The sequence below is a fragment of the Sander vitreus genome, chromosome 5, assembly GCF_031162955.1.
Source record: "Sander vitreus isolate 19-12246 chromosome 5, sanVit1, whole genome shotgun sequence".
Lineage (NCBI taxonomy): Eukaryota > Metazoa > Chordata > Actinopteri > Perciformes > Percidae > Sander > Sander vitreus.
In genome coordinates, this window is record NC_135859.1 from 11319302 (window position 1) to 11346716 (window position 27415).

General features: G+C 41.8%; 1 protein-coding gene across 1 annotated transcript in view; it reads left to right on the plus strand.

Moving 5' to 3' along the window:
- The first annotated feature begins 350 nt into the window (after positions 1-350).
- The window catches only part of tacr1a (tachykinin receptor 1a), an 88023-nt gene continuing 60958 nt past the window's right edge, over positions 351-27415 (plus strand). Inside the window, exon 1 of the mRNA XM_078250377.1 lies at positions 351-1171. Coding sequence (XP_078106503.1) covers positions 768-1171 — 404 coding nt within the window. The 5' untranslated portion in view covers positions 351-767. The remainder of the gene's footprint in view (positions 1172-27415) is intronic.

Consider the following 27415-nt stretch of genomic DNA (forward strand, 5'->3'; position numbering starts at 1 on the left):
ATGCCAGTGCTGCTACACAACTACGACCATTATTATTACAATTTGTGCATATTATTATTATTATTATTATTATTATTATTATTATTATTAACATTAGTATTAATACAGTATTATTATTATTACTAATGTGCCTTAATTCGTTCAGCCAGTGTCCTGTTTGTGTGCTGTTTGTTATTGCCTCCAAATGACTTTTTAATTAGATAAGAGGCATATTTAGGCATGATAATCCTTTTGGCTTCCCCGTGCGGTATGAGTCGGATGGAATAAATAACTTGTAATCATAATTATAGAGACTGCCTATTGGACGGGTGCGCAGCGGCTCGCTACATAAGCCGGTGTGCAGCCGCTGGGTTTGAGCAGAGAGAGCTGGGAGCGGCTGACGGAGAGAGGACGGAGCAGAGAGCTCAGATATGTGTGACCAGTGAGAGGAACACAGGACTTGTTCTGAGACTGCAATGCGCGTCAAAGGCGCGTTTTCGTTTTTACGCACAGCGAAACATGTTAAAGAGTATCGGCTAATAGATAGTAATAGATTGTTGTTGTAAAGTCCACGTGAATTACTTACACTGAATTCCATATTGTATTCTCTTCAAGACAGCGGAGTCTTTAAGTGAACAGCAGACTCGACAGCGCGTGCGGCGGTCAAGCTTTTCTGAAACTTTCTATTGTTCACTTTACATTTGACACTGGGCTATTTAACGTTGTCATGCAATGACTTAGGTTTATGCTCGGTAGTTTAAGTGTAACTTTTGGTCTTAAACAGCAAAATGGATGCTTTGTTCAATATCACCGATGCGTCAAATTGGACCAGCGGCTCCAACGACACCAGTAACGGGACCGTGAACTGGAACCAGTTTGTGCAGCCGGTCTGGAGAATTGTGCTCTGGGGCATTGCGTACAGCTGTATAGTGATCGTGTCCGTGGTAGGCAACCTTACGGTGATCTGGATTATTATTGCGCATAAACGCATGAGGACCGTCACCAATTATTTCCTGCTGAACCTGGCGTTCGCCGAAACCTTCATGTCCGCCTTCAACACCGTGATCAACTTCACCTACGCCGTGCACAACGATTGGTACTTCGGATTGGTCTACTGCCGCTTCCACAACTTCTTTCCGATCGCGGCTGTGTTTGCCAGCATCTACTCAATGACTGCCATCGCTCTGGACAGGTAAGCTGCGGGTTTCACTGTCCTGCTTTAAAAGCGCACAATTTAACCACCCATTCATGATTGATCAAAAGTCTTCACCATTTTCTCCTAAATCATTCAAAGCAAAAATAAATGAATAGTATGTAGAGCTGCAAATATGAATTGGTTTGAGTCAGTTTTTATAAAAAGAAAAGTAAAAAGATTCTGACTCCAGCTTGTTTGACTCAAGCTGACTCAATATTTTCTAGTCTCTTCACCCCTCTATGACATTAAATTAATTATCCTTGAGTTGTGGACAAAACAAGACATTTGAGGTCATGATCGTGGGCTTTGGGAAACACTGATTGACATTTTCGGACATTTTATAGACCAAACAACTAATCAATTAATCGACAAAATAACCGACAGATTATTCCGCAATGGAAATGAATCAATAGTTGCAGCCCTAATATGTTATGTTACAGTGGTTGCGACTAAAAATCAAATTCAACAGTGATCTTCAGAATGAACCAACATCCCATTACAACAAAAAGAAAGTCACTTCTTTATTGCATGGATTTTACCTATACAGTATACTTACTGTATGTCACAGACATTTATCAAACATTATGCAAAGTTTCAATAGGCTTTTTTTGTTTGCCATTATTGCAAGTGTTCTCTTTCACATCACACTGGGAAATAATCTTTGTTGCCTGTTCGATCCATACCTGGCAAATCTTCTGCAGATGTGCCCATCATACCCAGCATTGATCGCGTCCAAGAGGACGCGATCAATGCTGGATGCAGCTGGATGCAGCTGGTGGCCATAAACTCTCTGATGAATTACTGAAGAATGGAGAGAAAGGTGGAAGGAAAAGTGACAGTTAACCAGTCTGTGACTGGAAGAGAATGGTGAAATGCCACATTATCCCATACAGGGGCATAATATAATATAATATATAATATTATTTATTAACAAAACGTCACGACTTCCTAACCAATTTATTTTAATTCCCTCACACTGACACAATTGTTCAACAGATTTCTACAAAAATAATTACTTCACAGAAAGAGCATGGTCTTCTTTAGTATTCACTGAGTTTATCACAAGAGCAGGCAACAGCAGAGGAAACCCTGCCACAATGTGTTTTCTATGCTACTAGTTTCAAGTATATAATTAGAATAACTGACAGCACCAAGAAGAGGGAGATAGTTTCACTAAGAATCTGTTTATTTTGCAAATGGCAATACATCACTTTAATTAATTTTGTGTTATTAATAAATAACACATTAATAAATAACACTTCAAAACCAACAACGGAAAGGGCTGTTGCTGCTATTTTGTACATTTTTCATGTAGTGGTCAATTTAGAGGTTTTGGTCAATTTTGCTTCCATGTCTTCGTTTACTCTAATGGCAAGAACACTTCCAAAATACACATTTAGATGTTTGTTTTAGACCTGTAAGCCTCCATCTGTTTGCATCTGTAGATTTCTTCTAAATGAACCAAACAAGCTAATGTGCATATTTAAACATAACATTTCATGGGGGGAAAAAAACTCTTGATGGAAGTCATTAACTGGGGAAGTTCTGTGGTGAAATGTTTAGTTTAAAAATTCTGTTTAACTTATTCACCTGCAGTGCCTTGTCAAATGTGTGCAAATTAGCGCATTTTAATTAGTTAACGCCTAATTTGCATATCAATGTGGCGATTGTGATGACATTATTAGACACAAATTGTACTGTATTCACCTGTAGTGTCTTTATTAAATACAGTAGGCTACATTAGTCTGTAGGGCCATGATGCCTTAGCTTAACCTTAGCTAACTTATTACATTTGCTAGTAGATCATGCATGTTAGCAAGACACAACTATATATATATATATATATTTTTTTTTTTTTTTTTTTTTGGGTAATTAGCTGTAAACTTGAGGCACTGATAGCCTATTCTTTTGGTTCATCATCACCACTCACCTCTACACAAGCCAAGAAAAACACAGCTGGGGTAGGAGCTGCTCCTGCCTGCCTCTCTGTGTCTGACAGGGTGCCGCTGCTGCGAGGGGACGGTAAGGGAGAGGGAGGGGGTGGGAGGGTGTCGGAACTCGACAAACTCCCATCTCCCGACCGATTTTTTTTTTTTTTAAAGCACTCCAGAAAAAAGGGAAGCAAAAAGGGCAGGTGCTCAAGCGCCGTTTGATGTCTATGTGTGAACGTGCCTGGTCCCATACAATATACAGTTTGTACAAAGTGTTCTGGATTTCGCTTTATTTGCCTGCTGAGGTTTTCAAGGAATAAAAATAGGCGCTGAGTGTTGTATGTCCCAATAGGAGTTGATGGATTTCTATTTTAATTTTTTTTGGCTGGACCTTGTTCTGGCAGGACCTGGAGCCAGCCCTACAACCTCAAAACTCTGTTGCTTTGTCACTGATCGGTTTGTCACTGATTGATGAAGTTCCACCATTGGTCAAAATGAGTGTGATGACCTCAGTGTTGCTGTTCCCCCGAATGTCCTTCCAAACTGTATTGGCAGGACACAGGCTTTTACCTCGCCCATCAATCAGCTGATTAACTTCCTATATACACGGTCAAGTTTTATTGCATGAGCAGGGCAGTGTGTGTGTCTGTGCGTTACTGTGAACTCCTCAAAGAAGTTCAGCCTCATACAGTACTCTAGAGACGCACACACACACACACACACACACACACACACACACACACACACACACACACACACACACACATTGTGCTCTTTGTGCTATTTCTGTCTTATATATGTGTAGTGTGTGTGTGTGTGTGTGTGTGTGTGTGTGTGTGTGTGTGTGTGTGTGTGCCTGCTCTTCTCTGTTGCTCTCTCTTCAGAAATAAATTAATGTGTGAAAAAAGTAGGCCTGTGTAGTTTTGGGAAAAAAACAACAATCAGACAACAAGACGATTGTGATTGGTTTAAAGAAATGCCAATGAATCAGAACATGTTTTTCTCCTATGCAGGAATGTTGTGTTGACTAGCCAGACCTTCCTCTGCAGCGCTGTGGGGGGGACTAATGCTTGTTGAACAGGTGTATTGATAAAGTATTGGCTTTTTATGTCTGTGAAGGTTCTCAGTCATTCAGGTCATAGTTGTCCAAGGAAGGGTTCAAATCAATTGCAACTAGACTTGTTTAAAGGTGCTTCGAAGATGTTCTGCACTCATCTAAGAGAACGACACCACAGAGGTTAAATAGCTGGGTTTCCCTACCATTCAGTTGGAACTGAAGAAGTCTCTCTTGATTTTAACACTTCTTGGATTTTGGCTTTTTACTCAAGGAGGTTTTATTATACTTAGGCTATGGTACGTGTCCATATAGGCGTTGTTTTCATGGCTGGGTTCGCCCCGTTTCCCAGCATTGCAGGCTAGTGGGCTTGCCACCAGCCGTTATCAGTATGTCTTCACTGATTACTGTCAAGCAAAGAAAAGAGGCTACACCCTTATACAAGCCCGATGGCTGCACCTGATTGGATGAATGCATCACATGGGGCTGTCTGCTCCCAGATTTCAAAACAGACTATAATGGTGGCTGGTTTGGAAAACAATCCCCTTATTTTACGAAAATAGTTTTATTTGAGAAATAGGCTATGCAGTTGCTGTGTCTATCTTCATTTCAGATCGACAACGGTCATTTAAAAGATTTCCGTTAGCTTTTGAGAGGCGTCGAGTCAATCTGCCCGCTCCTAATTTGCATAAACTTGCCTGGATTCAACTTCTTCTCCAAAGTGACGACACTACCAAAATGCATTGCACGGTCGCTCCCATAGAAATTAATGGGAAGCATGGAAATGACGCTGACAATGGACTATTATGAGGAGTAGTTGTCTCCTCCGCGGCGCCTCTGATCTGCTGTCCGCTGACTTCACTCCGTGTGTATGTGTGTGTGTACTGTATTTGTGTATGTTTATGTTGATTCTTAGCAAAAATCCCTTTGTTCTTTCACAAATATGTGCTCATTCATGTGTAATTACTTCCTCCAACTAATCAAAGTATTCTCGTAAGCGTAGAATCTGCCATTCAGAATCATTAAGCATAATACATACGAGCGACTCGAATGACGGCAGCCATGTAGCGCCTCTATCTTTAAAATACATTAGCCAAAGAGGGACATACCTCCGCATTTCGCCCTCTTACACCTAGTGGCACCGTGACGAATGCAAGGGGGAGATTACTTGCCAGGGAAGCGAAAAGGAGAATTAAAATGACAACGCGACAGGCAAAGCAACAAGACCAAAGTTAATATTGAAGTAGCTAGAACAAACAATGAATAGAGCTACTTTCGGGTTCGGCCACCGTAGGAGTTAAAACACGCTTGGAATGGGAAGGGCTAGAAAGTAATATTCAGTTGGTTGTCATATACAATTTCACCACTAGATGGGGGAAATTCTTACACAATGTAGCTTTAAAAAAAATGATTATACTTATTCATCGACTTTTGCGTTTGACTATGAAAATACGGTCAGCACTGCTACAGATGAATATGTAATATCTACATTCACATTATAGACACCACCGCTGACTATCCCTGTAACAATTTGGCCACAATTAAGCACATTGACCATACATGGTCCAGCCATATACTAGGTTCTAATGTAGTCTTGTTTATTTTAATTTTTAGATGTAGACGTAGCAGAATGTAGCAAATAGCAGTCTGATTTACAGTTATGTTGTGTAATGTTAGGTTTTTGAGTATAAATTAAACCGATTTTACAATAGTGTGTAAACATACTAACAGATGTTTGGAGGACTGTGTGGAGTGTCTTGTAAAAGTAAACTCAGTATTGAGAAATGCGTCTTACTGCTATTAAAAAGAACTCTAATGTGTAGCTTTCTTTTCTCCCACTGAGGACCTCTTCTTATTGTCATATCTTGAAGGGAGCTGTGTGTAGCTTAGTGAGTGGAAGAATCCACCAACACAGTCGAGGTTAATGGTTCAATGCCCTCTGGATCAAGTCTGAGTAGAAATAAAGCCTTTGCTAAAAGCAGGCAATCATTGTACATACTGTACTGTAGGCTAGGTTTTATCTGCCCATGACAGACTCTATACTGTAGTGACTCTGCTGGGAATATATGGAGTTTGGGAGGGTGATATATTGAAATCTAAGGTTTCCTCTCAATGAACATTCATGTGTGAAGGAACCCCATTTATCAATGGTAACTGCTCCTTATGAAAATGAAGCTGAATGTAAATGAGTTGCATAAAGAGTACTGTGCTGCTGTGTGCATCTGTGTGAGTGCCTAAATGTGTGTGTGTGTGTGTGTGTGTGTGTGTGTGTGTGTGTCTGTGTCTGCCGTTGCTCGTTCATGTGTTTCTGCATGTGCATCTGTCTGTATGTGGAGTGTGTATATACTGTATGGCGTCAGGTTTATGTCATATCTAGCGAGCGCAATAAAACATGCTCACAAGCAAATTACATCATTTCACACGCACTGATATTACTCTTTGCACACCAGTTCATCAATCGAGAGTTACAGGCAGCTGTGAGCGTGAAACAAACCATAGGTAGAGGGAAAGAATGGCACCTGCGTGTATTGACTAAGCACCATGCGCACAGGGCAGCCACCACACGCCCGCCAGTGTCGGCTTTGCAGGCACTGTACGGCATATATGCTGTAGCAGGTAAACTCTGCTCTCAAAGTTGATTTCTGCTCGCTTGAATGAAACTGAATTTCTCTTGGGGAGTGGAAACCAAGGAAGCACAGGGCCCTCCTATGATTAGTCACTTTCAAGGCGATCCCACCCACACAAACCTCCTTAGTTTACTCTGATTCTCCACTGGGCGCATCTGTTTTGCGTTCCGGCTGCGCCGCTGTTTTGTTCCGTTCGCCGTCACGCGCCATACAACACCGGTAGCGTCTCAGAAGCGGAGCGTCTTGCTGCCTGACTCACAGATTATATTGACTCTACAAGTACTTTACAGAACAATCACATGTTTATTAAGCTAGTATCTACCTTCCACTCCAAGCACTCCATGCCTTCTCTTTTCTGCTGTTGTCCTGATAAAAAAAAGATCTGTGATGTGGTATTATGTTTTTCCACCTCCAAGATGAATCTCTCGTTGTCCGTGGTGTTGTAAAGGAGACAACTGTATTTGGGGGGGTGTTTTGGTAAACTGACTGGATACTCTTGCTGTTTCACTGCCTGCCTGGCTGTCCGAACGGCCCGTGTGAAAATAGACCTGGCGCGTATCTTTAGCGGAGCGGAGATCCGCTTCACGCATGCTTCTGGGATGCGCCAAGTGTCATAGTCTTCTGGGATGTGTCTCTCATCTGTTCTGTTGTTTGGATATGTGCGATGCTTTTGAAATGTCCGTAAATCCTTGCTGATGTTTGAAGCCATGCCTCTAACATTAGAGCTAACGTTAGCCTTAGCTAACATGGCTGTGAGCCTGGCCAGCCAGTCTGATTATTCCAGAAACTGACTTGGTGTATGATTTAAAGGGATACACCGAATCTCATTAAACTTTGTATCAGTAGAAACCCGGTAGTATTTTCGAATGACCGTGCTTCCCTCCCTCATGTCCCCCTGAGACGAGAGATCGCTGTATTGTATATATATCAAAAACCTCTGATCATAATTTTGCGCCATCGGAGGCTTTCTCGGCCAGATGCTATAGACCACAGCCAGCTAGTTCCGCATGTTTTCAACCCGCCCATAGGGGGTGGGACTGTCACTACCCGATGCGAGTCGAGTGTCAGCCATCTTGAAGCTAAGCTAACAGGCTCTCTCTTTTCAGCAGCAACCTTGCAATTATGTGCATTCAAACTACCGCACATGTGTACCACCGGGATACATTGGTACAGATCGGAGAATATGCAGGAAACTTTATTACAGATGGAATACTCAACACAATACGCGAGCTTCGCCTGCTACGGATACCAGCACCTCAGCCTGCGGTGTCGCTTTATGGCGCTAGCCGGGGAAGGGGACATCAAAAACGGTGTGCGAGAAAGCGAAACGCGGAACGAGGGCAGGAGTTCAAGTTAGGTGGAAAGCTAACGCTAGCCGACCACCTGTCCCATCCATCCTGTTTGCAAATGTGCGCTCATTAGACAACAAACTGGACTACATCCAACTTCAACGAAACTCCCAATGCGAGTTCAGAGACTGCTGTATTTTTGTTTTTGTGGAAACATGGCTGAACAACAATGTACCGGACTCCGCTATCCAGCTACCAGGCCTGCTAGCCTTCCGAGCAGATAGAGATGCTGCTCTGTTGGGTAAGACTCGTGGAAGTGGGCTGTGCATATATGTTAACACGGACTGGTGCAGAGATGCGGTGCTTGTATCCAACTACTGCTCACCGCTGGTGGAGTTTGTGATTGTTAAATGCCGACCATTCTACATTCCACGCAATTATACTCTGTGTTTACATCCCACCAAGCGCTAATGCTACCAATGCTGTTAGCTGAACTTTCAGACTCAGTTCAGACCCAACTGAGCTATCAGTGAGCTCCAAAGCGCACATCTGGATGCACTATTTATTGTTGCTGGTGATTTCAACCACACAAATCTCAAGAAAGTTATTATATTCTACCTTCACCTCACGGTGAACCTAACTTATAACAATCAGTGCGCTGTTACAAGTTTACTTATGCCCTGTCTTTTGTTGTCGGTTGTCTGGCCTGTCCCTTGTCTGTCTTAAATGCTCTACTTTAAGTAGTACTTTATGTGTAGTCTATAATGTGTGTGCACTAAATGTAGCCTATTTCATATGTCGTTTTTATATAATGTTGTTTTTATAAAATGTTATTTTTATATATTTTAAATGTGTAACATCACTTGAGCCACAGTGAAACGTTTCGTTTCACTATATACAGTGTATATGGTTGAAATGATAATAAAACACACTTGACTTGACATAACTGCCCTCTGTAACCGGTAGGCGTGGCTTGGGAGTGGCCTCGTAGGGAAGCGAAGCAAGTGCATTCTGGGAGTTGTTGTCTTTCATCCACATGAGCCAAAAATACATTTTCTGGCTTTTCTTGGTCTAGAAGGCACCAACTTCTAAAATTATTTCACATTTCTACTACATAAATGACCCAATTTAAATACATATTCATCTTTCCAGCGGTGAAATATCCCTTTAACATTAATGTGTGATCGCGTTATACTAATAAGTTAAACATGCCAAAAATAAGTATTATTTGGTAAGATGGCTCTAATTATTTCTGTTATGGATTAATCAGACTGGCTGGCCAGGCTAAACACCAGCCATGTTAGCTAAGGCTAGATCTAATAGTTGTTAATAGGTATCTTTACATACGGACATTTCCCAACAACAGAACAGGTGAGAGACACTTTTACAATCCTTTATTTACAGTGCTATCTTGCGCCACATCGTTAATGAAGACAGAAAAACTTTTCGGCCGGACACCAACTCCAGGCTTGTGAATGATAGCTGTAAATCAAGATAAACTAAGGACGTCACTGGGTGATATCGCCTTGAAAGTGACCAATCATAGGAGGGCCAGTGCCTCATTGGTTTCCACCACCAAAGTGTCAAAAGTCAGTTTCATTCGAGCGAGCAGAAATTAACTTTGTGAGCAGAGTTTACCTGTGAGGGCGTGTATGCCCTCTAGTGCTCGCAAAGCAGAAACTCGTGCGCATATGGTGGCTATGCGCGTGCTGCTTAGTTTTATACACGCAGGTGTCATTCTTTCCCTCTCCCTATGTTTCGACTGCTCATGACTGTTTTCCAAGATGGCCCCCCCTTATGTAAACATGAACGCTACTGTCTTAACGAAACTGTCCATACACTTACAAAGTTCTCAATGCTACCGTTGAAGTGTGAAGTGTGGTGCTATTTTGAGCCTTGTTAGTGGTATAAAATAGCGATTTACCATCTGCCCCGAAAGCTAGCGTTAGCAGCTAACCACCGGTTTGCGGCAGCTTGTTTAAAATTAGATATGCATTCGATTAGCATGAAAACAGATCCCAGAGAACGTTCGACTCAGTACACATATGTTAATAACCCGTAGGTTCATTTTGCGCCGGAATTGTCCTTTAAATTGGTGTGAGAAGAGTAATATATAAAATATAAATAGTAATAAGAGTTTTATTGCACTCGCGAGATATGACATAATCCTGATGCCATAATAATGTGTGGGCATCTGTGTTCGTGAATATGTGTATTGTTTTAAGATAAGTTAATCCGTTATGTGTCCTACAGCGGGGAAATTTGCAGTATTACAGCAGCTAGAGATGTACCGATACCATTTTTTCCTTCCAGATACCAAAACGGTACCTGAACTTGCGAATCGGCCGATACTAAGTACCGATCTGATACCAGTGTGTTAAAAATATACAGATTGTATATATATTTTAGTACCTGTATACTACTAACCCTTTATGGATGTGATATGATTGTTATTATTGTTGTATGGCCTGGCTCAAGTTAAACCCTTTGTAAAACATGAACAAATACAGAGAATGAATGCTTTCTTTTATCATCTAGTTTGACAGTCAGTCATAACTTAATCTGGATCAATGTTTACAGGATAATTGCCTCACATCTGGCGCTGTCGGATGTTCCGTCGGATGTCCCTTACCTTCTGCTCTCTGTGCGTTGCCGTTCTCAAACTCCGTTCCCTTCGGGAAACAACAATAAACTTCGAGCTAGCAAGCTAAACGCTGAAAGTGTGAAGTTATGAAGAATATTTGGACCGTGCAACAAGTCCGGCTTGCTTGGTTCTTTCGGGGAATGATTGTAAATATTTTAAAAAATATATGCTTACGGCATTTACTATCTAACTAAGTACACATGGCGATACACTGGTAAGAGCAAATTAAGTTTAACCATGTATCCAGCTAAATTTAAATAGCTAATTGTGTTATATTGTGTGAACAGTTAACTTTGTTTAATATTGTATGTGGCGTTTTCTTTTGCAGGGTGTAAATGTTTCACCAAAACAAGTCCTTGTCGAGACCATTTTGCAGAGCCACCGTCGCTGCGTCTGGAGCTTAGCGCCGCCCCAAGACGATTGTGATTGGTTTAAAGAAATGCACACAACCCAGAGCGTTTTGTCCAATCCTGGAATGTATGTGTAATGTAGCCAGACCTTACTCCACAGCGCTGTGGAGATAAGTATGACAATGCAACTCTAGTCATAACTGAAAAAGTACATGGATAAATAAATCTAGGAATATATAATTCCTTAAAAAAAAAGTGCAGCACAATTTAGTAAAAAAGACATTTACGATGTTAAATAGTACAGCAACAGTATAAAACTGTCGTCCAAAAGCAACACCTGTGCCTCCCCTCGAAACTGAAGCCTTGCATACTGTACACATGCTGTTTTACCCGTTGTGATTTTACAGTGTCAAATGTTGCTAAATTGCTGACATCTTACTAGCTCTGACTAACATACACCAGAAACATTTGCTTTGTAGGCTACTGTTATAGAGCGGCAAAGAAGAAATGATTGCCGGTTTGGTCTGTATCAGCAGTTCAGGCAAAATCAGCACTTCCGATACATGTATTGGTAACAGAACAACTCTAAAATCAGCAAAGGTGTGTGTGTGTGTGTGTGTGTGTGTGTGTGTGTGTGTGTGTGTGTGTGTGTGTGTGTATCCATGTGTCTGCATTCATGCATTCATTCGAAATTGTACACATAAAGCTGTATCTATCCTCCTCAGGTGATAATGGCCTATAATTCCTGTGTATATCTCTCTTTCAGCTTATGTTAAACCTTTAGAACTAGAGGAAGTCAGAAAGAAAACGCAGATTAAGATGTAAAAATGGCTTTACTTTCCCCTGACCTGTGTCCATGCAACACAAATATGTTATCAAAAACCTGATAGAGAAACATTTAATTCACACTGACAGCACCATTACCATATTCTGGCTGTGGTGAGAAAAGGCATTTCAGATTTTCTGAAAATGTTGATTCACCCACTGTGACCCATCCCCTGCAACCATCTCTCACTGCCTGTTTAGGCACCGGTTAATATTTAATTTCTTAATTTCATTCACCACCTCCTGTGCGAGCTGAAGAGCCCCCATTAGTTACATGAAATATTTTTTGCCAAATAGAGCAAATCTGCAGGATCTCATCAGGGGGGATAGAGCACTGTGCTGCAGATGATATATTTTTTTACAGCTCCATCATTGCTACAATCATTCCTGTGGTGTTCTTGCACTACGCAACCCATAGATCTGCTGAGCAGCTTCCTCAAGATCTCTTTCTTGCTAAAAGGGCTACTGAAGGTTTTAAATATTTGGGAATCCTTGCTACCAACTCATTTCAAGAGCTTTTTGCCAAAAATTTCAGCCCGCTTTTAGATCGGTGTAAATCAGATTTTCTTTCACTAGTGGCGCGGGTCAACCTGGTGAAAATGGTATTACTGCCCAAGTTTCTTTATGCCTTTCAACACATTCCCTTACTTATAAGTAAGTCATTTTTCTCTTCTCTAGACCATTTAACACACACTTTTATGGTGCGGTGGACATTAGGACGCATTAGAAGAACTAGTCCTCCAACTCCCTAGGTCTAAGGGAGGACTAGCTTTGCCAAACCTTCGTCACTACTACTGGGCCTGCAACATTAGTAGACTTTCATTCTGGAACACAAATAAAGTACAGAGCAATCAGCCTCAGTGGGCCCATATAGAAACTTCCTCCTCGCATCTCTCACTTTGGTCAGTGGTCTGCTCCCAATTGCCACTTCCAATTAAGCAATTCTCTTTGAATCTGATAGTGAGAAATATACTTAAAGTCTGGAATCAGTTTATGAGACAGTTTGGCATGCATACTTCATCAGGTTTGGCTCCAGTTTGCTAACTATCTAACTAACGACCTCTATGCTGATGGTGTTTTCTATTCTTTTTCGGATTTATCAGCAAAGTTTAACCTTCCAAATAGCTATCTATTCCGCTACTTTCAAATTCGACACTATTTGCGATCTCAATCGCCTAACTTTCCTAACCAACCTCCAGGTTCTATGATTGATAAATTCCTATCACAAAACTCAAGTCAACGGGGCCTTGTATCGACAGTTTATAATCTTATTTCAAACATAAAGTCAAACTGTTTGGATGCCCCAGGAGCCAGGAGCAATGGGAACAGATATTAGACTGTGTACACTCCTCTAAGATATGTGCAAGACACAGCCTTATACAGTGCAAGATTCTACACAGAGCCCACCTTACAAACGCAAGATTAGCTAGAATATACCCCGATAGAACTGATAAGTGCAACAGGTGTAATCAATCGCCTGCCGACTACATGCACATGTTTCTGCTCTGTCCCAAGTTATCAGCTTTCTGGTCTGCAGTATTTGGTACAATTAGCACAGTCCTAGACAAACCTGCACACCTCGACCCCCTCTCTGACCTATTCGGAATCTCTCCCACACTCATCACGTCCAAAACCGCAAAGCAGGTGATTGCATTTACCACACTCCTCGCTAGGAAGCTCATTCTTCTTAAATGGACTCACTCCTCCCCTCCCACACATAACAAATGGATTGTTTAAGTACTGCAATGTGTAAGGCTTGAAAAGATCTGGTATTCTTTAAGGGCGTTTTCACACCTACATCATTTGGTCCGAACTTTCGGACTTTTCAGTTTGATCCGAACCAAAATTACAGGTGTGAAACATTCCCCGGACCATGGACCAAATTCTGGTCCGATAAAAAGAGGTGGTCTCGGTCTGGTTCATTTATAGTGTGAAAGCATTTTTTGGATGGTTCGGACTTTCGGACTAAATACAAGAAGCTCTGGCAGGCTCTCCTTGTATTACAAGACTGGGGAAGCTCCTTTAAGGAATAGCTCGGTGCTTAGTGTGTAGACTACATAGACGGTATATAAGAATGGACCAACAGATTCGTTGCTCTGGACGGAGACCAGTGAAGGATATTAGAAGCACTTTTCCGGTGAGCGCTGAGCGTTACTGCACAGCCTCCAACTGAGAGAGACGACGTAAATGTGACGTGAGCAACCTGTCTGAAAGTTGTAAGTCTTCTGGTAGCTGTGCCAAGAGAAATCTCAATCATTCCCAATCTTGCAGAGACGGAGAGCGTAGGTATATGTAAGGAGCTAACATGGACACAGGCTAATTATTGCTAACTAAAATGCTAGCTAACATTAGTAATTAAACTTAAACAGCTAATGTAAGTCGAAACTGCCTGCGAGCTTCTCCTGTACTATACGGTAATTCCTCTACTATGCAACAGTAAATCGCGTGGTTATGACACAATCGTTAGCCTATTTTTACAAAAACGTCTGCTACGGAGCCATAACTGGAGGTACAAGGTAATGGAGCCTTTTATACATTGTCGTGTTTCTTTAGAAATAAACAATGGACAAACAAAGTCTTTAAACGCTTCAGATGTAAAGTTATTCGCTGTCAAAGTGACGTCAAAATGAATGGCAGTCAATGGAATGCTAACGCCGCGTGATCGTTTTGTAGCATCAAAATGGCGCCATAGGAGGTTCGAGCTCTGAAGCGAAGCTTACCCCCTTGGTAGGCTACATGAGAGAGTGTGTGACGGTGAATGCGCTCAGAGCAGACAGCTGTCGGCTATCAGAGCAGTGAATACATCAGCAGTTTATTTATTAAGTGGAAGTAAATGTACAGTGTAGGTTTCAGTTTGTCTCTGAATAAAGGCTCCAGAAAGAAAGTTCCCGTGTCTTGCTTCTCAACATCACAACAAAACAAAAAGAGCCGCGGCAGTAGGGGAAAGCAGCAGTCAGTTGAAAAAACTCAGACACAGTGAGGACGGGGAAGCCCGTCTACAAACCAATCAATTATAAGTATCTGGAGACGCAGCTCACGTATGTGATGACGGCCAGACATAGTTTTGTCATGTATAGATGTTTAGTGCACTTGCATAACTGCAGTGTGAAACCAAAACTTACCAGATCAAATGTATACAATGTAACAAAAACATGAACCTTGGTCTGGACCTTGGTTTGGACTTTCAGGTGTGAAGAAGGCTAAGGCTAAGAGGCTCCCTTAAGACTTTCCGCAAAATCTGGCATCCCTTTTTAGCCCATGTCAACACATTAGATATCAATGAAGAAACTGACAGAAACTGACCAGTTTTAACTGAGCCCTAAGCTAATCCCCTCCCTCCCTTCTTGTATGTATTTTTTAGTTTTTTTTGGGATTTGTCTATTCTTTCTCGTCCAGAGGCCTGTACTGCAAATCAAGATCAACATGCCCTGGATTTACTTCAGTTACCCGGCTTCACCTAACCTAACAACCGCGGTCCCGCATAAGCTGTGTCACGACGGTGGTTAACAACTAGTTCAATCAACCCAGGGTTTCCCAATCCTGCGCGTTCACATAAAAGAGCCGGTGTTTGCACAGCACGACCAATCGCAAACATCTACCAGAGCCGCATATTTTACATAAGAAGAGCAAACTATATTTCTACATAAATATGAAGAACACAGACACGGTTTTACAGGAAAAACGCAATACAGTCAGGAAGGAAAGCTGGCAAAAAAATAGCCAACGCTGTAAATGTGTAAATCACAACGCTTATCAATATCTCTTCCCCTTCAGTCAAGCACAAAATCTGACCATAAATACACTTGTGGTTTCCATAAACTGTCGTTGCTTTAGCCTATTATTTCAGTTGCAACCCTGGCAGTGGTAAGCGATCGTGAGAGCAAATAAAAAATATAAAAACATAATTCAAACCAATGTGCGCATTGGCAACGCACGGCTCAAGAAGCCGACAAATAGCCTATACGTAATTCCCTCCGCTGAAAATCTATATCTTTCATAAAAATACCCATCAGGGAATGTTAACGGGGTTGTCAGTCTCTAAATGTTTTAACTTTTCTGAGCACACCTCTCTCACTCAATGGTGTTTTAAGCCCCCAACGTCTCCTTCAAGGCAGCGCTGCGACCGTTGACTTCAAGGCACCTAACCCTAACCCTAACCATAACCATTGCCTAATCCTAGTGCCTTCCAGGCAGCGCTGCCTCTTTCTCTCCGCCCACTGAGCTCCACTGGCTCTTCTAAGAACGGTGACGCTGTTATCAATCGAGTATTGATTGGTCAGTAGTCGGTGCTTTAACACCGGTTGATCTCTAATCTCCAACATAACCTGCTCCCGAGCAGGTTAGGTGTTCAGCATAAGTTACCACGGCGATTTAACCCGGTAACAAGTGATCCACCGTTGTGATACACGAAACCCTGGGTTGAACCTGAAGTTACCTCGTTAACGCCAAATCTTGCTTCGTAGTACAGGGGCCCGGTGTGTGTGTGTGTGTGTGTGTGTGTGTGTGTGTGTGGAAGGTTCAGTATATGGGTTTGAAGCTCCTTTTGTTATCACTTACTGTATCTGTACAACACTTTGTTTATGCGAATGTCTTGGAAAAAACAATATAGATATTGGAAAAAAAATTACGTTATTTTGTTCAAATGATTCACATAAATAACATTTCTGATATTATGATAGAGTATAGTTTCGCTTTCATTTCTGATATTTTACACATCAGTCCACAGACATGACTCAAGTGAAATATATAGTATATTTCTCTGCCTTTTGCCTAAGGCGTCGAGGGATAGGCTCCCAGGGGTTAGAGAGTATAGAGAATAGACTGATAGATATTGTTAAATAGTTACAATGAATCAACGTGCTCAGTGAAGTGTGGAGGGTATGACCAAATTCATTATCGTCTCATTTAGCGAGGCTAATTTCTCCTCCATTTAGTTGTGGTCGTCTGTGTGGCTGCCATTGATAGCTGCCTTTGTATAAAGAACTAAAGATCACTTTCACTGATCAATTCCTGCTTTACTCGAAGGGGACAGTTTAAAATATCAGACAATGATTATTCAGAATGAGCTGGCGGGAAAGGCAGTGTGCATTTATTTAGCGCCCATTTGAGTAAAACTACTCTTGATTGGACAAAATGACTGAGACATATGTGCAATTTAGCATTATATTTATTGTATTTGCAGTACAGACACATTAGCATTATGTTATCTTATCTAATAACAGCAACGTTTGGATCAGCTGCTCTGTACAACCAGAAGTCCCTCTTCCATTTCTGCCTGAACAGGTAAATGCACTGGCAATTTTCTATGCTGTCATCATGGGGACCAGGAGCTTGAGTTGAATATCCAGCAGTTCAATTGGTCTTTCAGTTTGCCAATGGAAGACTCTGCAAGCAATTCATTAATTTACCTGAAGTGTGAAAAGGCAGCAACACTCCTTGATAAGACACAGGCAAGATTGTGATGTACGTGGCCATCAAGGAGGCCCAGACTCTGCTATTACACTGCAAAATTGACCAAGAAATGGAATTCGAGTAAACACCAGCCAAAAATGGTTATATACTGTATATATATCTATATATAGATATAGATATATATACAATAGATATTCATAAGTTTTGCTTACATGTCAGCAATATTGGTGCAACACTTGTTATTTCATTTCAAAGGTGCACAGGTTCAAACTGTGTAAAGTGCTGTCGTTTTGACAGTAAAAGGGACGGTTACTGTACCTCATACAACTACTGACACTTGCCTGACTTTACAACGGCATTTTTTCAGCAAAAAAGACAGCCCCAATGAAACACATTGACATAATCACAGCTACAGAAAGCAGCCCCACACAGCATCTGGCAGCCTGCTCTGGAGAAGCCTGTTCAATATGACAGCAGGAGAAAAAATATTGTAACAGACATCCAGTCTAGCCCCAAACTAAACTTACAATCATACCAACTACCAAATCTTTTAAACTGACCTTTGTCGATCTGAAATGAAGACAGATTCAGCAACTGCATGGCCTATTTCTCGCTTAAAATGTTTTCAGAAACACGTTTCGGTGAACTATCTTCGTAACATATGAGGTCGACGCGATGAGAGCGAGAACAACGCGTTCGTTCAATCAGCTGCCGGTTTTCATTTTTTGGACGACAATACAGATTAGCGCTGCCTGCTGTTATGGAGACGTATTACGTCTCGTGCACACGCAGAATGTACGCTCAAGTCGGGGTCGCTTCAGTGTGTTCTGAAGCACTTTTTGGACCTCAAGGAGCCGACTGATCAGTCCGACTGCCTTTTCTGCCACCGGTCAGCCGTCAGGTTGGTGTGTCAGGGGCTTAAGTTGTTCAAGCAGCAATTACGACTCATATTTATGTTTATAGTGGCAGCGCCCTCTAGTGGCTGTAGGCTGACGAAGAGTGCCAAATTACGAGATTTGGGTGGTGGATGGGTCAAACAAACACAGGACTTTCACCCAGAGACTGAGATTCATGTCCTATTTTAAAAAAAATAAAAAATAAACAGTAGGCTAAACAAAATGTTTTTCTTTACTTTATGGAACAAAAGGAACTATGTCACCTTCTTTGTCACATGCATAACCGGAAGTAAAGAAATGTGACAGATGTTTTGTTGCCTAAACTTAACCAAGTAGTTTTTTGTGCCTAAACGTAACCAAACTGCGACCGTTTCACAACGTTAACGTGTTTAGAACCGCAACCATTATGTTCTCTCATATAGATATAAAAGGATGTAAAACGCTCCTATTGGTTGTATTAGAGGGTAGGAATAAACTAACTATATTGTTGTATGTTTTGACTTGTTGGTTTGCTGTATTATTATTTGTTGTTACTATGGTAACCAAAGGTGTCACAAAATCAACAAGGTCTGGAATCTAAAGGATTATAATTATAAAGCTGCACTAATCAATATTTCTATAAATATTGGATCGAATGGCAAGAGATATTGTAAAAAGGTTCACTTGTGAAAAACACAGACAATTATTACCAAACTCTACGGTTCCCATTATCTTTACGGACCATTTTAGCATCTGTTAATTCATTTTCACTATTATTGTTTTGGTTTTATGGCCCTCTGTAAAAGTTCAATCTCAACATGTCTCTTAACATGTTCAACAGCAGTTTTCAGTAAAAAAGCTGTGATAAACCCGATGCATGCTACCTGGCAAGCATCAAAATGTATTAAGAGAACTGGATACAGTGTTCGGCGGGAAGCCCCGTACGTTCCAATGAGAGTGCTCAAAAGCGCATAAAGCAAACATGGAGCTCGGATCTTCCGCATTGTTGGCCCATAACGTCACGATTGACACGCGCACTAGCAACAATTTGTTTGTGTTGTCTTAGCAACCGCTAGCAACATGCTCGTTCATGAGCTTCTCTCTCGTGTCTCTTACAAGTGGCGAACTCATGAACTTGCCGTTTTCATTGTCTAAAATATTCACTAACGTTACACACTGTGTTTTTGTTGTTCCAGATCGTTTACATGCTTAACTAAATAAACGATATATGTATTTAGCTAGACAACCAAGGAGATTTAATAATTATGTTGTGCTACTAGTTAGCTAGCTAGCTACTAACTAGCGCTAGCAGTTAGCCTGCAGTTTTGTGAACAAAGCTCATCCATGGCTTCATCCTTCATCCACGTTACAAGCTTTACAGCATACAGCCCTCGGATGTATCATAAGAGAGAACCAAGGTAATGTAATCACTATGTCTGTAGTAACGTTATGTAGGCATATAGCTAGCTATGTATAGATCTTAATACAGCCATGCTAGCTACCCCTGATGTTAGCAACTAGCTAGCTAGCCGATAGCCCCGCCAGTTTGGGAAACGCTAATGACGTTACATCCACGTAACAGGCTTTACAGCATACATACATCCCTCGGATGTATCATAACTTCATAAGATAATACCATGGACGTATTAATAGAACACATGGTGAATTACAACCATTAGCTATATCCATTATTACAGCTAGCTACATGAGCTCGGGAGAACAGTCATATGAGGGGGCGGACGCAGTCCCATGGGTCTGCTCGCGTCCATTATGCGCATTCATCATGCCAAATTTAAGAATTCTGGTTTCACTTCTAGTGAATGTTAAAAATGTTAAAAACGTGACGTTTTAAACAAGGATCCTTTCAGTGTTCGGGCTGGTAAGTTGATATACCCCGAAACAAATTATCCGCTGAAATATAGACGTTTCTTTCGCCATGCAAAGTCTATGTGAAAAGTCTTTCTGGGCCATGGGGTGCAGTACCACCGTTATCCGCTAAGCCCATGGTGGCTCTTAGACATGCCGCTTTTCCTGGGGGCTTGCAAAATACACACAATGTTGGCGACTAGCTGGTAAACATAGGGAAGCATTTCTTGATGTAAAGTCAGAGGTCAAGTGTTCAATAGAGAGAAGAAGTCCCTCCCCTTCCGGTGGACCCTATGGGTCTTTATATCGGGAAACAATATGTAGCCTACGGTAGTGAAAGGGGAGAGACTAATTCTTTTCATCCCGTTTGAATTCAGCCATCATTTTGCAAGTGAAGAAAGTCAGCGTTTGTCGTAGGTTTGTTGTAATGCCACTTAGTTTTGTGTGAAACCGCTCAGTAATCTACATATCTCGTCTCCCACAATTTACGTCACCTTGCTTAATGCTGGGCTTGTTCGCTAGCTTAGCTAGCTACCTTAGCTAGCTACCTTAGCTATGTTTTCACAACACATCTTACCTGATGTGTTTTATCCAGCAGAGAAGCGGAAGAATGAGCGAGATCTGTTTATCCTGTGAGTAACTTGACATCCCAGTAAGTGTGCTCCCGTAAGCAAGTGAAGGCGGGGGGAGGGGGGAGAAGAGGATCGCAGATTAACCAGCAGGACGCAACAGCTCACAGGCTGGTGTGGAGGTGACTTACCGTGAGTCGTTTGAGACGGGAGACCAAAAATAAATATGGGGTCAATAGTAAAACGGATCAGTTTATTCTTTTTGGTGTTTTTCATTTCTTAATGAAATACTGGGGAAGTTTAATAACAACGATAGGACAATTGAAGTCCAGATTATGAGGCCATTTCAGCAGAGCCAACAGCTTCACATGCCATGGACATGTGAATATGGTGCTGAATTTGCCAGTATTTTAAGAAGACAAATGGTTTGGACTTTGTCATGCAATGACATAGCTGATGTGCTTTATGTGAAGCACAGTGTTTTGGTGTCAGCAGAAAGACTTCTCCTAGAAAACTGTACAGTGGTGTCTCTGTCTCCATTCCACTGGACAATCTTGGATGAGCAAGACCAATTGTTGAAATAAATTGTTTTGTGTATCTTTTTTACATAACATTGGCCATTGCTAATTACATACACAGTAACTCATCTAGCATACTTTCATTAAATAAATCAATTCAAGGTAAAATGTAAGAGTATATAATTAGGTTATACTGAGCCTGATCTATTTATACTAGGGCTGTCAATCGATTAAAAAATGTAATCTGATTAATTACATATTCTGTGATTAATTAGTCGCATACATAATTACCGAGTGCCTGAACCGATACTTTTTAAGAAAGTAAAAAAAGAAAAGAAAAAAAAAGGGTACTAAACAACAGTTGGTGGCGTTAAAGAACGGCTTGTTTATTGCTAAGGCCATATGGTCAAAATGAAATGATTTAATAATAATGTATAACAATAACAACTAATTTCAGTAGTAAATTGCTGTTGAACCATCAGATGGGAAAAGGACATTTACAATAACTTCAAATGCACCACGAGGCTGTAGTTTACCAGTTTCATTGAACGCAACGCCTGTGTTGTTTTTCCGATGGCAGCTGCAGATTGTTACATACCGGTGTTGAATCCTCTACAGTAAAACACAGTCAAACTTTACACCGTTTAGTGTTAGCTGTCAGCATTTTAACTGTGTTAAAGCTACTAGCTAGCGGTAGGCTAACGTTAGCTGCTGTCGAGTATAGTGTTAACTGCGTCATGTGCAGCGGTGTTTGTGTTTCAGAGCATCAGAGAGAAGCGCAGACATATCAGTGGCACCAGATTTCGGTAGCCAGGTTTGGCAGGAAGAAGATTTTTACAAGTAAATGTTCCAATTAATAGTCCAGGCAGAACATTCTCGTCTCCCTCCTTCATTTTACAGTCCAATGGTGGCTAGAATGGCTCCGGGTCAAACGTCAATATGGAATAGATTAATCCGCGTTATTTGTTTTTAGATTAATTAATCGAAATTAACGCGTTATTTTGACAGCCCTAATTTATACAGAGACTTTCTTAAAATGAAGTTAATACCTTTTAGAAAAATGTCACCTGGGGTAAAACTCCCCCTGCTGCTACCCTCATTTGCATTTGTATAGCTCACAGCATTTCATTTAAATGTTGTCGTAAACCTGAACTTCCATGACAATCTACAGTGCCGCTTACTGATGAAAATCCCACTTTTCATGCAGTGCAACCTGCCAAATTTGTGACCACTTGCTCCAAGTTGCCTCTCTGACTTCTACTACTACAGTACATGCTGCTTCTCAGAGCTGCTGAGGACCTAATACAGTAACAAATGAAAGAGTGATTGGCTGAGACTGGACCGTGCTGGACCTTTTATATTCACCTAGGCTACTGCAGCTGAAGCACACAGCCAGCTTGTCCCAGACAGACCAGGTCACGGCAGAAAATGACTTACTGCACAGACCATCAACAACAGCTTACGGCGGCCTTGCCTCTAGCTCTCAACTCTCACCTTCCTCTTACAATTTCCACTTCCTCCACTCCCTCCTCCATCTTTTGTCCCCAGAGGGATTATCATCAGACATTATTCTGTCCACTCTTCTCTTTCTGGTTCTCTGTGAATGAAAAGTGGGAACAATGTGTTTTTGCTCCACAAAAGGACTACAGTGTATGTGACTGTACTAGAAACAGGAAATAGAATGACATTGATGTGACAAACAAGAAAATGTTGATGGGTATATGAATTTACCTCAACTCACGCTGACTTTGATTTCCAAATCATACTATTTATATTTCTACTGTGAGCGAAACATTCCTTTTAGGTTTTTCTCATTTAAACCTGACTGGAGCCTTTCCCAAACCATAGGTGCATACAATATATTTGATTTGATCTATTTATGGATTTATGGTCATTATGGTTTGGTTATTTGTTTATTTATAGGGAACAGTGCACACATTTACATTATAAATGTGCTGGGATTAGCTCAATAGCTAATTTTCACCAGTAGTCCAGACAAAGTTAAAAACTAACAAATGATAAATTAGTACATAGTAAAATTACATAGAAATAGGTCTACAAGAGACAAAAAAAGAAGATAAAAAATGACAATACCTTTGCTGGGGCTTAAGACTAAGAATTTGTAATACATCAGGAGTGAGGAGTTTGATATAAGCGGGCATGTAGAAGGCAGATGGAATTTAAAGTGAGACTATTTATTTTCAACATTGTTCCAACATGTTAAAAAGACAGACATAAAACATAATATAATATAAAACTGAGCAAGACTAAGAGTCTACAACCATACTAGCAGCTCTGTAAGGCTCAATAGCAGTGCTTTGAGCTAAATGCTAACACCAACATGCTAACATGCTCACAATGACAATGTTAACCTGCTGATGTAAAGCAGGTGCCATTGTAGCAGTTGTGTACTCTCGTGCGTTGTGTATATCGATGAAACATGTACACTTTTTCTCTTTGTCTCCAACCAGCCGTTTATTACCTAGTAAGTAACAGGATAACAGTTACAGTAGTTCTGCACAGGTCATCACAGCCAGTCTCACAGATGCAGACTGTAAATAAATTCCGGGGTGCACTGCTCAAGTCTGCAGGGGCGCACAACCAGGTCTCCATGGCAACCACTTTTACTTTTACATTTAATCTCTGGAAATTAAACAAGATCAAAAGCAGTGTAAAACGAGACAGTTAACAGTATAAAAATAAATTGATGACTGATATTAATTCACAGTGACAATGATGGCAAGTGAAATCAATAACTCCGCTACACCATGGCAACCATGTTTATTATCTTATCTAAAGCTATAGTGCATAGTTTCTGTCGCCCCCATGACGAATTCTAAGTAATGACAACATAACTGTTGGCGCGTCCACATGATACAAGCTTTTCGTAATCACGCACGCAATTTTCTATTAGCACTAAATACATAGCTGAGGATGATGTCAGGGTGGTGCTAGAGTTTAAGTCAGGGGAACTCCAAAGTCAGTAGGATCCTACTCTATATCCTCTGCGTTCCGGACGACCCTCCGTATATCATTAACAGATACTTTAGGCAACTCCAGCAAACACCTTGTAAACTTCATCTCTGCCATCATAACGGTCTACTGTCACTGTCTAATGTTTTCTTCTGGTAGAACTGATCAGGCAGTGTCGTAAAACACGTTGAGTTTCTGCGCATGCGCTGAATTGTGCGCATGCGCAGAATGGATCTTACAGGCGTTACGGATCGGGTACTGACAAGCACACACTGGCTGCAGACACAATTATTAAGGAGCATGCTCAGTGATTATATTGTACGTTATCAAACGTCTGTTGGTTTACCCTGAGCTGTACAAGCAGCAGTTCCACTTCTAAATACATCACTACCAACATAAGTTCGAGAAGGTGCATTCACAAAATACTGCGTAATGTTATTTTACATGATCTAAAGTCAACCACTACACCAACCGAAACTTTCAGAGATACGTTTCTGTGTCTTATGGTCTAATGTTCCTCCTATTTTAATGCTGAATCTGTTTGGTGTATTTTCTGGTCAGGTCACTGAACACACAGCACATTTTACATTAGGATGTGTTGCCCTTAGTGAGCAGGAACACATCAAAACTCCCCCTGTTAATTTCAGTCTGAGGATTTTGAAAGACAGCGTCAGTGCTTTTATAAATCCACATCCGTCATGGTCAGTGTCAAACATTTAGATCATTTTTGGGGCGCCTAGGTAGCTCACCTGGTAGAGCGTGCGCCCCATGTAGAGGCTTTGTCCTCGCCACAGCGGCCACAGGTTCAATTCTGACCCTTTGCTGCATGTCATTCCCCCTCTCTCTCCCCTTTCAAGTCTAAGTTGTCAAATAAATGCCTGAAAATGCCACACACAAAAAAAACATTTAGATCATTTTGAGCAGCTGCCTCAGAGCTATGTCACCTCTGATTGAATAAACAACACTCCAATCAACACATGTCATCTCCTGTCACATAAAAATCAACTCTGATTAGAGCATGGAGAATGGCTGTGAGGCTGCTAGTGCCTTGCTTAAGGACACTTGGCTGGCTGGTGGATATTGTTGTCATTGATGTAGTCTCGCTTTGTCAGACCCTTCTCCACACGCTGCGGAGGAGGGTTAAATGCTGAGAGGATCGGATTTTTTAGATTAGGCTGACCTCAACAAACAAGATCATCTTCACCCTCAGTGGACAGACACTGCTTACAAAGAGCATTTCTATGTGCAAATACACACATTGTCTACAGTACACACTCAACCAGGGAAGAGAGGAAGCTGTGGTGTGCAGGTGGACATTGGTTTTGTACAGGACCAAGGAGTGTCTGCTATTGATGAGACCGAGGTGGCTAAAGGAGTCCTGTATATGCCTATGGACAATAACAACAGTGACAAGCCTTCAAATTACCCAACACAAATACACACACACACACACACACACACACACACACACACAGCCAGACTCTGTCACCTTCACCTAGTCTATTTCTGATGGGAGTTTTACGTAACCTTCTGCAAAACAACAACCCCCTGAGAGGCCAATAATCCAGAGGAAGCACATCCATGATCAAATTACCACAGCCTACTTTCAAATGCAATTTGGGACAACAAAAAGGACAAAAAAATCACTGGCAGGCTTGAAGGCAAGCAATTCCATCTGTCGCTTTAGCTGCTTCCGTCTTAATCACTTCCCGTTTTCTTCAGGAAAACAGTGTAGCAGCCTCATGGTGTTTATATCGAACTGTTGTATTGCCATGGCAGTTTAGATGCTATTTGTGGATAATTGGAGGTGTATGTCACCCATTCAGTCTAGCACCGGCTGCCCATGCTGACTGCCAGCTAATGAAAAAGGTATCCTATTGAGAGGAATCAGATATTACCCACAGATATTTGGAGTGTAAAGTCTCAAAGGTGTGCTTTCCAAGATGTGAAATGAAAGGGAGAACATAGGGGGAGCAGAGTTCTCTACCGAAAAATCCATAAAAATGAAATAGCTCTGAGCTGCAGCGGTGGTTTTTGGGACATTAGAAGGCTATTTTTAGGTGAATAAACATTGTTCATATTGAGTTACGCCAGAGGAGTAAGAGTATAGATTATAGAGTTTGTACAGCAGGCGTCAGTCACAAAGCTTGTGCAAGTTAAACCTTTGCAGATTGACTTTAAAATTGGGTTCCCACTGTTGCCCAGAGGGAATCGTAGCTATCTTCATGACTTTCCACTATTCCATTTTTCCCCACTCTTATTGCGTAGTGAGATGTAAAACATACTTCACTTCTGGCTCCAAAATACCTAGCCTGGCTCCACCCTCCTACATACTTACGCTCAATTTTCATTTCCCTTCAGTATTCCGTCTGGGTTCGCGGTATAGTCTTGGGTTTTCTTGACTCAAGTTTTTGGCGGTCCAATCAGCGAACAGAGGGAGTGGCTGAGAACGATGACGTTGAGGATGTGCGCTAGAAAGATGCGAGCGAAGCCATTCGGTCCGTTGTGGCAACGCCGCCGAATATCCAGAAGTTAAAGCCCGAGCAAGAACAATCTTTGCTGAGTTTTGTTGGTGGCCATGATGTTGTGGCCCTCCTCCCCACGGGGGTTCGGGAAAAGTTTGATTTTCCAGCTTGCTCTGTTAGTGGTGAAGGAGTTGGCTAAGGCTAACGCTAGCGGTGCTAATACTAATAGCCTTTGACGGTCTCCCCTCTTGTTGCACATGCGCATGACATACGTCATGACCAAACGTTAGCGATTGGTTATGGCAGATCCAGAGTGGCTCTGGGCAGATCCAATAGTTTTAAACTTCAACAGAGTACCCGGCTTCAAGGAAGTTAACACTTGTCAATGGAGAGAGGCCAGACTCTCTGTACAAATGAAATGTACAAGAGTCTGGTAGGACCAGGCTCCAAAATACCAAGTTGCCGACGGCAAAAATGCTAACTCCTGGCCTCAAAACGGCAGTCCACAACCAATGGGTGGCGTCACCGATGCTACATACATTATTACAGTTTTTTCCATCCATCCATCTTCGTCCGCTTATCCGGGGTCGGGTCGCGGGGGTAGCAGCTCCAGCAGGAGACCCCAAACTTCCCTTTCCCGAGCCACATTAACCAGCTCCGACTGGGGGATCCCGAGGCGTTCCCAGGCCAGGTTGGAGATATAATCCCTCCACCTAGTCCTGGGTCTTCCCCAGGGCCTCCTCCCAGCTGGACGTGCCTGGAACACCTTCCTAGGGAGGCACCCAGGGGGCATCCTTACCAGATGCCCGAACCACCTCAACCGGCTCCTTTCGACGCGAAGGA